This window comes from Cervus canadensis, chromosome 29 (assembly GCF_019320065.1).
Source record: "Cervus canadensis isolate Bull #8, Minnesota chromosome 29, ASM1932006v1, whole genome shotgun sequence".
In the NCBI taxonomy this organism is placed as follows: domain Eukaryota; kingdom Metazoa; phylum Chordata; class Mammalia; order Artiodactyla; family Cervidae; genus Cervus; species Cervus canadensis.
This window is the reverse complement of record NC_057414.1, coordinates 15,326,330-15,339,868: the sequence shown is the minus strand read 5'-3', so window position 1 is coordinate 15,339,868 and position 13,539 is coordinate 15,326,330. Positions and strand designations below refer to the sequence as shown.

The 13,539-nt window shown below is 39.6% G+C and overlaps 1 protein-coding gene and 2 non-coding genes across 12 annotated transcripts in view; all 3 read right to left on the bottom strand.

Moving 5' to 3' along the window:
* Nucleotides 1-13,539, bottom strand: part of CEP295 (centrosomal protein 295) — a 55,526-nt gene that overhangs the window by 667 nt on the left and 41,320 nt on the right. For 8 of the 10 annotated variants that reach the window (XM_043452710.1, XM_043452711.1, XM_043452714.1 and 5 more), the window contains 9 exons: nt 9,192-9,295; nt 8,621-8,723; nt 7,999-8,247; nt 7,084-7,223; nt 6,151-6,325; nt 4,955-5,601; nt 4,223-4,363; nt 308-401; nt 54-218 (listed from right to left, as the gene is read on the bottom strand). In XM_043452710.1, the coding sequence (XP_043308645.1) occupies nt 54-218; nt 308-401; nt 4,223-4,363; nt 4,955-5,601; nt 6,151-6,325; nt 7,084-7,223; nt 7,999-8,247; nt 8,621-8,723; nt 9,192-9,295 (1,818 nt within the window). The remainder of the gene's footprint in view (nt 1-53; nt 219-307; nt 402-4,222; nt 4,364-4,954; nt 5,602-6,150; nt 6,326-7,083; nt 7,224-7,998; nt 8,248-8,620; nt 8,724-9,191; nt 9,296-13,539) is intronic. The other 2 variants (XR_006266497.1, XM_043452718.1) reach the window with 1 other exon arrangement.
* Nucleotides 8,812-8,883, bottom strand: LOC122431511. Its single transcript, XR_006266535.1, has one exon. It is a non-coding gene; the product is annotated as a small nucleolar RNA U2-30 (small nucleolar RNA).
* On the bottom strand, nt 9,029-9,108 carry LOC122431514. Its single transcript, XR_006266536.1, has one exon. It is a non-coding gene; the product is annotated as a small nucleolar RNA U2-19 (small nucleolar RNA).

Sequence of the window (13,539 nt, the reverse complement as noted above, 5' to 3'; positions counted from 1 at the left end):
GCCACTGAGTAAAACCACTAAGTAAATACACAGTTCACTTTGATAACAGATACCTGTAGTTTTCTCCGTTATTGTTTTGGTTTGAGAATTTCCAGAGGCGTGAACTTTATCCTTTATCTCTTTCTGTCTCTGTGAGGATCTCTCTATAAATGCCTTTTTTCTTTTTATGAATGCTTCTTGTAAGCTCTCTGTTGCAGCTGTACACCTTGAAAAGGTTTCTGTTTAAAAGTTTTTTTTAAATTATGTATGTCAGCAGTATACAAATTCAAGTTCAATGGGTGTGGGTTCACCAATCTGATGCACATACCTGCACACAGAGTTGGTTTCTCCAGTGGATGTTCTGACATAGCTGGATAATCTGAGTTTTCTGTTTCTGACACAAGAGGCAGAAGTTCACTCACCTAATTGCAAGAAAGTCATAGAAGACTTTAACACTTCAGAGAAGACTTTTACAGACTTAAAGGCTCTAAACTTAAACCCTAGTTCTTTTGGAACTGCCTTTCAGAAAATTCAGTTAATTTAAAAATAACTTTAAGACTGAATTTTCTAGAAAGGATGAGTCAAGCAAGAACTGAAAAATGTAAAGGAAAACTTACAAAGCAAGAGCACTTAGTTAGTGGCTGGATCCATTGACCACAGCCTTGTGAATGAAAGGCTCAATGAAACTGAGCCATGCCCTCTAGGGCCACCCAAGATGGACAGGTCATGGTGGAGAGTTCTGAGAGACCGTGGTCCACTGGAGAAGCTTAAACAGTATGAAAAGGCAAAACAATACAACACTGAAAGATGGAACTCCTCAGGTCAACAGAAGAGAAGGAGCCAAAGTGAAAACAATGTTAGGATGTGGCTGGTGATAGTCCAATACTGCATAGGAACCTGGAATGTTAGGTCATGAATCAAGACAAATTGAAAGTGAAAGTGGCAAGAGTAAACATCAACATTTTAGCAATCTAAATGGGTTAAAATGGACTAGAATGAGTAAATTTAACTCAGATGACCATTTTATCAACTACTGTGGGCAAGAATCCCTTAGAAGAAGCCCTCATAGTCAACAAGAGTCCAAAATGCAGTGTTTGAGTGCAATCTCAAACAAGAGAAGGATCTTTACTTGTTTCCAAAGGAAATCATTGACTTACCACAGTAATCCAAGTCTATGCTCCAACCAATAATGCCGAAGAAGCTGAAGTTGAACGGTTCTATGACGACCTACAAGACCTTCTAGAACTAACACCCCAAAAAGATGTCCTTTTCATCATAGGGGACTGGGATGCAAAAGTAGGAAGTCAAGAGATACCTGAAGTAATGGGCAAGTTTCACTTTGGAGTACCAGCAGCAGGGCAAAGCCTAACATTTTTGTTAAGAGTACACAGCAAGCTTCCCTCATAGCTCCTGCAGTGCAGGAGACCTGGGTTCAATTCCTGGGTTGGGAAGATCCTCTTCAAGAAGGAAATGGCAACCCACTCCAGTATTCTTGCCTGGAGAATCCCATGGATAGAGGGGCATGGCAGGCTATGGGGTTGCCAGAGGTAACTACACTACCACCACCACACAGCAAACACTCTTCAACCCTAACCCTACACAGGAGATGACTCTACACATGGACATGACCAGATGGTCAATAACAAAATCAGACTGATATCCATCTTCAGCTTCAAAGAATATACAGTCAGCAAAAACAAGACAGGAGCTGACTGTAGCTCAGATCATGAACTCCTTATTGCCAAATTCAGACTTAAATTGAAGTAAGTAGGAAAATCACTAGAACCCACTAAATCAAATCCCTTGATTATACAGTGGAAGTGACAAATGGATTCAAGGGATTAGATCTGATAGTGCCTTACAGAGATAGAAGAGAAAGGCAAAGGAAAAAAGGAAAGATATACTCATCTGAATGCAGAATTCCGAAAAATAACAAGGAGAGGTAAAGCCTTCCTAACAGATCAATGCAAAGAAACAGACGAAAACAATAGAATGGAAAATGGAAAAGAGCTCAAGAAAATTAGAGCTACCAAGGGAACATTTCATGCAAAGACGGGCACAATACAGGACAGAAAACAGTATGGACCTAATAGAAGCAGAAGATATTAAGAAGAGGTGACAAGAATACACAGAAGAACTGTACAGAAAAGATCTTCATGACCCAGATAATCACAATGGTATGATCACTCACCTACAGGTAACCACTCTGGAGTGCAACGTCAAGTGAGTCTTGGGGAGCATCACAAACAAAGCTAGTGGAGGTGATGGAATTCCAGGTTGAGCTATTTCAAATCCTAAAACATGCTCTTAACTGCTGCACTCAATATGCCAGCAAATTTGGAAAACTCAGCAGTGGACACAGGACTGGAAACAGTAAATTTTCATTCCAATCCCAAAGAATGTTCAAACTACAGCACAATTGTACTCATCCATGCTAGCAAAGTAAAGAAGTTGCTCAGTCTTTGCGACCCCATGGACCATCTACGCCAACAGTTAAGTCTAATGCTAGCAAAGTAATGCTCAAAATTCTCCAAGCAAGGCTTCAACAGTACACGAACAGAGAATTTCCAGATGTTTAAGCTGGATTTAGAAAAGGCAGAGGAGCCAGAGGTAGAATTGCCAACATCCATTGGAGAAGGAAATGGCAACCCACTCCGATATTCTTGCCTGGAAAATCCCATGGACAGAGGAGCCTGACAGGCTACAGTTCATGGGGTCGCAAAGAATTGGACATGACTGAGGCACTTCACTGGGTCATAGAAGAAACGAGAGTTCCAGAAAAATATCTGCTTTATCGACTATGCCAAAGCCTTTGACTCTGTGGATCACAACAAACTTGTGTACAATTCTTCAAGAGATGGGAATACCACACCACCTAATCTTCCTCCTGGAAATCAAGTTAGAACTGGACATGGAACAATGGACTGGTTCCACATTGGGAAAGGAGTAAGTCAAGACTGTATATTGTTACCCTGCTTATTTAACTTATAAGCAGAGTACATCATGCGAAATGCCAGTCTAGATGAAGCATAAGATGGAATCAAGATTGCCGGGAGAAATATCAATAACTTCAGATGTGCAGATGACACCACCCTTATAGCAGAAAGTGAAGAGGATATGAGGAGCTGCTTGATGAAGGTGAAAGAGGAGAGTGAAAAAGCTTTTAAAACTCAACATTCAAAAAACAAAGATCATGGCATCCAGTCCTATCACTTAATGGGAAATAGATGGGGAAACAATGGAAACAGACTTGATTTTCTTGGGCTCCAAAATCCCTGTGGATGGTAACTGCAGCCATGAAATTAAGACACTTGCTCCTTGGAAGAAAAGCTATGACCAATCTAGACAGCATACTAAAAAGCAGAGACATTATTTTGCTGACAAAGGTCTGTCTAGTCAAAGCTATGGTTTTTCCGGTAATGTATCGATGTGAGAGTTGGACTATAAAGAAAGCTGAAGAATTGATGCTTTTGAACTGTGGTGTTGGAGAAGACTCTTGAGAGCCCCTTGGACAGCACGGAGATCCAACCCGTCCATCCTAAAGGAAATCAGTCCTGAACATTCATTGGAAGGACTGATGCTGAAGCTTCACTACTTTGGCCACCTGATGCAAAGAACAGACTCGCTGGAAAAGACTGATGCTGATGCTGGGAAAGACTGAAGGCTGGAGAAGGGGATGATTGAGGACAAGTTGGTTTTATGGCATCACCAACTCAATGGGCATGAGTTTGAGCATGCTCCAGGAGTTGGTGATGGACAAGGAAGCCTGGCGTGCTGCAGCCCATGGGGTCACAAAGAGTCAGACATGACTGAGTGACTAAACTGAATAGCACTTTGTTAGCACTGTTTTGTGCCATGTAATTGTGCTTCCCTGATAGCTCAGCTGGTGAAGAATCTGCCTGCAATGCAGGAGACCCTGGTTTGATTCCTGGGTTAGGAAGTTTATGTGGAGATGGGACAGGCTATCCACTCCAGTATTCTTGCCTGGACAGAAGAGTCTGTCCTCAAGGACAGAGGATCCTGGCAGGAGTCGCTCAGAGGCAGACATGACTGAAGGACTAAGCACCAGCAGCAGTAGCCCTATCAGCTTACCCACTGTCAGTTTCCTACTGTCAGCACATTCAGACAGTGATACTGTAAGAAGAAATGCCATGTACAAATCAAAGTAAAAATACCCTTATCCCCTACATTTCAACAATGGGTTGCTATATAATTGACGTTTATTGAGAACTGTGAAATTTACCTGAAAACAGCTCTTTGCCTCATTTTCTCTCTTTTCTTCTAGGGTTAAGTTTGCAAAATCCATTTCAGCAATACTGATATCACTGGTGCTTGTCAATGTAAGTTCTGGTTCTTCCATTATACCATGGCCAGATTCTGTTTCCTGTTTAACAAAAGGGAAACCACATTCAACTATGGACACCAGAGAAGGTCTACTCCATATATTATAAAGCCAAATGCTTACAGGACTAGGTGGCCAGAGTGAGTAGGGGCTGTACAGAATCAGAGTTTGCATCCTATCTAAATGTAGTGGTGGCTGGCTACTGGGCTGCAGCCAAATGCAGCTCACTGCTGCTAGAGCACCCTTTGTAAGGGAACAGCCTTTAAATACTCAACAAGAATACAAGAAGATCCAAAAGGTGACCAAAACACCTTATTTTCTGCTTATCTGTGGCAGGACAAACAGTACTAGAAGGTAAAAGCTATGTTCAAGTGACTGCTGAAGCATAGGCTTAGCTATCATTCTTCAGGTAAGCTGGAGAAGAGAAATGTAAATTGGAAAGAAAGAAATGTAAAATTCAGAGGGAGGTCAAATTGAAAAATCTGTCATTTCTACATTTCACTGGAGATTTCCAATGATTATGAGACTCTCAGATAGGAATGTGAACAAGGAGCTTTGTTGCATGTCCTGCAGTTTTGTTTTCAAAGTCTTTCCTGAAAATGTATTCAGGTGTACAGCACAGATTTCACTTACCCAGACTGGAATAGATCTCTGTAATGAAAATGATCCAGAATTTACAAAGAGCTCTGATTGTGCAAGTTGAGATGGGTTTCCTATGATTGTTGGAATTCCTGCCATAGTTGAATCCTGAAGACATTTTTCATTCTGAACAGTGAGTGAATATGGTATCTGAATTGAAGTTCCCATCTCTACTGTCCTTACACATAAATGAGAGTCAATTTCCTCTATGTGTGGATTTAAATCACAGGTTTCTTTTTTATCAGCAGTGAATCCTTGACCTTGTAACACTGTATCAAGTCTTTCTGATAGTTTTTCAAAGCCCAGTCTGTCTTTTCTGCCTTCTGGTTGGTCTTTTATTGACCACTCACTAGAGGTAGAACCACATGGAGTGATATGCTGTAGATTTAATTGATGAAATACATTAGCCTCACCAGATGAATTGAAGACCAAACTTTGCAAATTTCCTACTGAGAGCTGGAAATGAACACTTTTTTGCTGATTTTGTAACAGTTCATTTTGTTCAGAGGAACAGTTCTGATTTTCCACACCTTGGGAAGAAGCTCTCGCTTCAATGCTAAAAATGCTTGGTAGATCGGCATGCTGGCTCCCTTCCTGTGAAGAATATTCTGGTCGAAGTTGTTGAAAAGATTGTTCAGACCCTGTAAGAGATCAGTTGATCATAATTAGGTGTTGTAAAACTTGGATATAATCTCTAACAATTTCTGAGAAAATTATAAATAAAGCCAGGTTACTTATAAAGTTCAGGAACAAAAACTGATGTACACAAACAAGAATAGGAAGCTAAAGGACGGTCACAGTGATTTTCAAATAATTACTGCTCACACCATGGATTTTCTCCTATAATATTTAATAAAGGAAATACAGCTATTAGACCACAATGAGGACGTATCCCCCTATAACAGAATATTGACTTTATAACTGAAAGACTAAAACATTCATGCATGTCTCACAGATGGGTATGTTGTAATGTGTGCATATACATATATATACATAATCTGTATAACTTTTAACTGTAAGAGCTGAGGTAGGGAAGCTGAACAAGAGGCAGCACTTACTACCCTCAAAAGGAATAAGGGTATGAGTGGAGACAAACCAAGAGCTACTAGGCGCAATTTCCAAGGAAAAATGATATAAACCACCATGAGAAACTATTGAGCTTTATTTAACTTTTCCAAACTTCTACATACCCTCAATATCTTCTGCAGCAAAACTCTGAGCTGCATCACAAGCCATGTTAGGGTCAGGCTGCTGGTTCAGACTGGTGTTAGAAGAATGCAGGCTGGCCCTCCTCAGTGCTGTAAAAGAAGCCACACTTTTGGGGGATGGAGTAGCATGGAGGCTTTCACAGGAAGAACCTGACCTCTGACGGGAAACGGAAAGGCTGTGTTATCAGTTGCATCAACAAATCCTCATGTTTCTTTGCTATTACACTTCCTTAATTACCACTTTACTATCACATTAACAACTTGCTTATTCAAACCCAATTCTTTAACTTTAGGAAATATGAGAGACTTTTTATTTAGAAAACAAACTGTGTATTAACTAACAAGACACAGTTCAGAACATGACTGAATCATTTTCTGTTAAGCATGAATTATGCAGAGCTGCCTGGAAACAGAAAGACCCAGGTTTGAATCTTAGTTCCTTTACTCTGTAGGAGGAGACTCAAAATTTTGCAACATTCTATTTACCTGACTATTTAAGACTAAATTCCATCAAAGTAACCCTTGCCCCTAAACCCAGAAAACTAAGGATAAAAATGTTCTCAAGTTTTTATGGAGTGACCCATAGCTAGAAATAAAGCTGTTGGGACCAAATTCTAATGCACCTATTTTCAATCTTGGTTCCACATTATAACCATTTTATCTGACCATTCCTAGATTTTCTGATTTAATTGGTCAGAGGTACAGTCTGGGCCTGTCAGGCTATAGTCCATGGGGTCGCAACAGTTGGACATGACTTAGCAACCAAACCACCACCACCACAGTCTGGGCATTGGTACCTAAAAGCTCACCAGATGATTTCAGTTCACAGCCAAGGCTAAGAATCATTCTTCTGTTCCAACAGAAGAAAAAACAGATGGTTTTTTGAAATTCACTGCAAAGAAGCATCTACTTTACCTGGTTAAAGTCTTTGCTGTCTTGAGAAATCCCAGAGAAACTTGAAAACAAATCAAAATCTGGATGTGGTTCTAAGGGTTTAAATAGCTGATGATGCAAATTTGGAAAACTGTGCTCCAATTCTGGAAAGTCAAAGTCAACTGTTGGAATTTAAGGAAAAAAAAAAAAAGACATTTATCTTAAAAGTGAAGCCTAGAAAAGTAGTACTAAGAACATATTCATAAAGGTTATTTTAAGGTAACTGCAACTCAACAAAATTACTTCCATTCCTGTCATTACCAGCAGATGCTTTCAAATTAAGCCCTATCATTATTTCTGATGCAAAAGGGGTTTCCAAACCCTTTGACACATTTAAGTTTCCATTTCTACTAGCCTCAAAGTCTTTATGGGGTTAATTAGGAATAAGATGCCATTAGGGTCACTGCTTTGCTACAATAAGCTTTGTTACTCTCAGATCACTTGGGGATCAATTACTTAAGAAAAGCTCACTGTACTAAGTGCTACCATGGGCCAGACACTGTACTTCCTGTGTTTTATTTCACTTTATTCTCCAACACCTCTTCTACAGAGGATGAAGAGTAAGCTGCCTGTGGTCTCAGGAAACAGTCATAGGGTCTGTATGACTTAAGTTTACGTGCTCAATACAGGCAGTACTGCCTCCGCTGCTATAGGTAACTTTGCAAAGGTACAGGAAGACCTACTCATCTCTTCTACATGGTCTTCAGTCTGATTTCAGAGCTCCTTTCTCACTAAGTGCTGTCCTCAGTGTTTTCCATGTTATAATTGCTACAGCAAGCCATCAAACACACAGCTCAAACAATCACTACTTCCAACTAAAAAGGATGATAGGTTAAAAAACGAAGAACACTTAGTTTACAGACTATTAAGAAAGTCTTACTTTTAAATAAAACTTACCCCGAAAGTCTGTTTTTTCAGTCATCAAATTTGCTTCAGTAATGTACTTGTCTCTCATCTGCTGAATGTGTGTCTGACCAGATATCAGTGTTTCCACTGCACTTAAAAGAGGTTTATGGACATCCCGAGAGTCCTGTCTTTGATAAATGTCTTGTGTTGAAGGAACCCTAGAACTTAAAACATTTGTTTCCTCTTCTTTACTGGCAGGAAGTTCTTGTTCCCTATGGTCCACATGCTCTGGGACTGACTCTGAAAATGGGGTTTAATGAAAATACTTAATGGCTGGGTACTTCCTTTGAGACAGATTTTAGCAGACAGACATAGCAACATACATTGATAAGCAATCAGTACAACCAAGAAACGTGCTTGGTAGTTCTCACTGATATTAGCAGACCCTGCTCAATGTGCTACTGGAGATTGATAGAGCATGAACTGTGACTTCCAAACATGTTTAGAATATCATATTGTCCAATATTCTAAAGGCATGATTAGTTTACTTTTGAGACTTAAAGAACAATCCCTCTCAGCACATTCTGAAAAACAATGTTAGCTCTCATCACTGTACTGCAACTCAACTGGTGCTTGACTTTCAATTTGTTTATAAATGTTTTGATACTCGTACCTGGCTCTGTAAGGCTCAAATCTATGTTTTCGTAACTTAAAAAGCTCCCAGTAGAAACAGTTATTGAAGATAATGGCTCATGATAAACTTCTTGTGTTTCAGCCTAAAAATTAAGGAGAACATTAGGCCACTGTGTAGGAAGAAATAGCTAGAAAAAAACCCAAACTGCCAACAGTAGCAGTTATTAATTCTGAGCTCAGATCAAGTGTAGAAACCTTCATAGTTATATAAAGTTCTGCAGTAAAAACTTTTCATCATTGCTCAGAACTGATCAGCCTTTCATACATGTACACCCACAACCCTCACTTACCCACCAATAAGCCCCTTAATTATCCAGTCACCTTTACACACACACACCCAAACACACACACACACACACACACACCCCTTATTTTAAATTATTTTGCTTCTCAGAACTACAGAGATCATGCATCAGGTACACCGGGTGGTCGTCTGATGCTCAGATTTGGCTACTTTCATCACTGATCCACTTTAGTAAGAGCAGATCTCAGAGAACACAGATGAAGCCAAGCAGCTCTAATGATACAGGGCACATCAAGACATTACTAACCTTAACATCTGACTTCACATTTGGATTCAGGTACATATGGCCTTCTCTCTCCACAGCGTAGCTTAATACTGCATGATTCTCAACCACAGCCTCCTTGGCTTTGACTAAAAGGAGTGAGGAAGAAGGACTAGATTATGACAAATCAAATTCTTAGCCAGAGGGCATAATTTCCTGCCTTCCTACAATTCTCTCTTTTTGACTGAGAAGAAAAAACAATTCACGTTATTATTCATTAATATTTATAGTTAGCACATTATACTTTTCCATGGAAAACTGTAGTTGTCATTATTATTCTATGAATAAAAACCCTTTAGAAAAGAGCCAGTGTGATTCGAAATGCTTCTATCATCATTTTAAGTGAAGAAGCAAGAATATTCAATCATAAGTACAGTGTGGCCTCAAAGTTGAGAAAAATGTACATAATAAAGAAAGTGCAACCAGTGAAAGGACAAGGAGAAATCTGACTTCTTTATAACTTGCAGTGTTGTCTAAAATCACAGGAGCATGTACTGCTTTTACTATGAATTATCATTCCTAATTACATTTGACATACTAAAAACACATAGAAATTATACTATCTCACTATTAGTAATTTGGGTATTCTGAGTTAGTTTTTTTCTTACTCTCAATTGCCAGTATTTGTGAGAAAGCTGGCCAAAGCATATGTCATCTGTGGCTCTGAAACAGAATAAAATTAAAACTGTTCCACCAAATATAAAAAAAAATTTTCGTCTCATTATCACCATGATATTAAGAGATCATGCTAATTAAATGTTTCTTAAGTGTTTATGTAAGAAATGTTTTCTAAGAGGTCACATATCCCAGGCACGTATGAATCTATATATGTGTGTAGATAGATATTCATAAAATGATATCTATATTATGGATAATTAAGTAAAACTACAGAAAATATATTTAAATATAATTTGTTTTTAAATACATTTTTTGACTCCTAGTTGAATTAAAAATATTGTGACATAATTCAACCATTAAACTGTTACTTGGCTGCTTCTATATCCACTAAGATTTTAAGTGAAGAAAGTAAGAAACTTAATAGTTTTTTTTTAAGCAGCTCATCTCAAAAGCCAGTTTTGAGATGAGAAATTAGGGATTTTTCATTTCAGAATCACAATTCTATAACTGTTATTATCTATAACAAACCAAAGATTCCCCCAGAGCGGGGGTTGGTCCAGGGTAGCATTTGGGTACTGAATCCCAAAGAAAGGAAATCCCAAAGAATGCTCAAACTACCGCACAATTGCACTCATCTCACATACTAGTAAAGTGATGCTCAAAATTCTCCAAGCCAGACTTCAACAGTACATGAACCATGAACTTCCAGATGTTCAAGCTGGATAGAAAAGGCAGAGGAACCAGAGATCAAATTGCCAACATCTGATGGATCATCGAAAAAGCAAGAGAGTTCCAGAAAAACATCTACTTCTGCTTTATTGACTATGCCAAAGCCTTTGACTATATGGATCACAATAAACTGGAAAATTATGAAAGAGATGGGAATACCAGACCACCTGACCTGCCTCTTGAGAAATCTATATGCAGGTCAGGAAGCAAGTTAGAATTGGACATGGAACAACAGACTGCTTCCAAATAGGAAAAGAAGTACGTCAAGGCTGTATATTGTCACCCTGCTTATTTAACTTATATGCAGAGTACATCATGAGAAACCCTGGGCTGGAAGAAGCACAAGCTGGAATCAAGATTGCTGGGAGAAATAATAACCTCAGATATGCAGATGACACCACCCTTATGGCAGAGAGTGAAGAGGAACTTTAAAAAGTCTCTTGATGAAAGTGAAAGAGGAAAGTGAAAAAGTTGGCTTAAAGTTCAACATTCAGAAAACTAAGATCATGGCATCTGGTCCCATCACTTCATGGCAAATAGATGGGGAAACAGTGGAAATAGTGTCAGACTTTATTTTTCTGGGCTCCAAAATCACTGCAGATGGTGACTGCAGCCATGAAATTAAAAGATGCTTACTCCTTGGAAGCAAAGTTATGACCAACCTAGATAGCACATTAAAAAGCAGAGACATTACTTTGCCAACAAAGGTCCGTCTAGTCAAGGCTATGGTTTTTCCAGTGGTCATGTTGGATGTGACAGTTGGACTGTGAAGAAAGCTGAGCGCCGAAAAATTGATGCTTCTGAACTGTGGTATTGGAGAAGACTCTTGAGAGTCCCCTGGACTGCAAGGAGATCCAACCAGTCCATCCTAGAGGAGATCAGTCCTGGGTGTCCACTGGAAGGACTGACACTGAAGCTGAAACTCCAATACTTTGGCCACCTCATGTGAAGAGTTGACTCATTGGAAAAGACCCTGATGCTGGGAGGGATTGGGGGCAGGAGGAGAAGGGGACGACAGAGGATGAGATGGCTGGATGGCATCACCGACTCAATGGACATGAGTAGGAGTAAACTCCAGGAGCTGGTGATGGACAGAGAGGCCTGGTGTGCTGCGATTCATGGGGTCGCAAAGAGTCGTACACGACTGAGCGACTGAACTGAACAGAACTTAAGAATTGAAAAATAAAAATGAGAGAGAGAAGCAAGGTCGAGTTACTTAAGATGTTGAAGAATTCAATGGATAAGGTCCCTGAAAGTAACTGGAAGAGAAGTATCACTGGTTTGAAAACAGCACACTGATAATAGGGATACAGTGGGAGGTTCCTAAAAAGGGGTTACTTCATTAAAGCAATGCCTTAAAGAGAGTAATCTTCCCATACTGCTACTGGAAGGCAACATTTTCTGCTTTCCTGAGAAGCAAAGCACCATTTCCTGCTTTCCTACAAAAGCAAAGGGTACAGAGTGCAAAGCTAGGGAGTACCACCTAAAAAGCTGAGAAACCAAGGTGAGGTGATGACCTGAATCAAGCGGTAGAGAGGGAAAAGACGACGCTAACAACACTAACACCCTCCCTTCCAAGGTAGAAACAAAACCACTCCAGGATGATTGTGAGAAAGAGACAAGCAGCCTCTGACAGCCAGGAGCAAACCTGGCACTACTGGCTATGCCTTGGAGTTCTCCTGGGAACAAATACTGGAGAAGGCCACTCTGTGACTATGATGGGTCAAAACAAAAATAAGACCATCAGTTCTCATCTCTGAACATAGACAAAACCATGAATACTGTCAAACCACAAAAAAAACCATCTCCTTATCCTGGCTGACATGAGTGACTGCTGCTTAACCAATTACAGCTTTACTTAGCCTAACTCCATTACTCCTACCTCCTAGATAAGAATTTTGTAGGTATCCAATAATAGAATCACACTTGCTTCCTGGTAATATCCAATACGAATAAGCAAAGCCCTATTTCCTTGAACCCTCCCCAAAATCACCTAATAAAAGCCCAAGTCTTACAGTAAGTCCTTTCTGATACCCTCTCACTAACTCACTTTTGGTTCCCCTTGGTGTGCATGCTCTCTCACTGTAGCAAGTCAAAGCACACAGCTTTCTTGTGTAGAGGTGTGATCTCTAGTAGTCTTTGGCTAGAGGACATTGACAGGTAGAATAAAAAGGAATGCAAGTATTCACTGAGTGAGTGAAAGTCACTCAGTCATGTCCAACTCTGCGATCTAATGGACTATACAGTCCATGGAATTCTCCAGGCCAGAATACTGCAGTGGGTAGCCTTTCTCCAGGGGATCTTCCCAACCCAGGGACTGAACCCAGGTCTCCCACATTGCAGGCAGATTCTTTACCAGCTGAGCCAACAAGGAAGCAAAGAATACCGGAGTGGGTAGCCTTCCCTTCTCCAGCGGATCTTCCCGACCCAGGAATCAAACCTGGGTCTCCTGCATTGCAGGTGGATTCTTTACCAATTGAGTTATCAGGGAAGTCCTTAAGTATTCACTGGCTAAATCTAAAAAAAAATGGTAATAGTTTTACTTTGAAATTTCAAAAACTATAATTCATTGGAAATTGTATCTGTAGTTATTTCAATCTCCAATTTAAAAAGGAGATGCTGAAGTCAATTCCTCTATAAACTCCCGTGTAGAAAATAGGTCTCACTCTTCTCTCATTCTATTAAACACTATGTACAACTAGGGCAATAGTTATCCAAGTGTAAGTGATAGCTAAAATAAGAAGAAATCTGGTTAGCAAAAGATAACTTTTAAAAAGATACTTTAGAAGTAATGAAGCAGTACTGGAACTATGCTTTGTAGAGTCAATATTATACATGAAACCCAGCCTGTTATAAACATGCATAAATTCAAAAGCAAGAAAACTAACATCAGTTGTCTTTGCGTGGCAGATTTTAGTCATTTAAAAATTTTTTTTTGTAACTTGTTCTTTAATACTTTCCAACATTTAAAACTAAACATAAAACA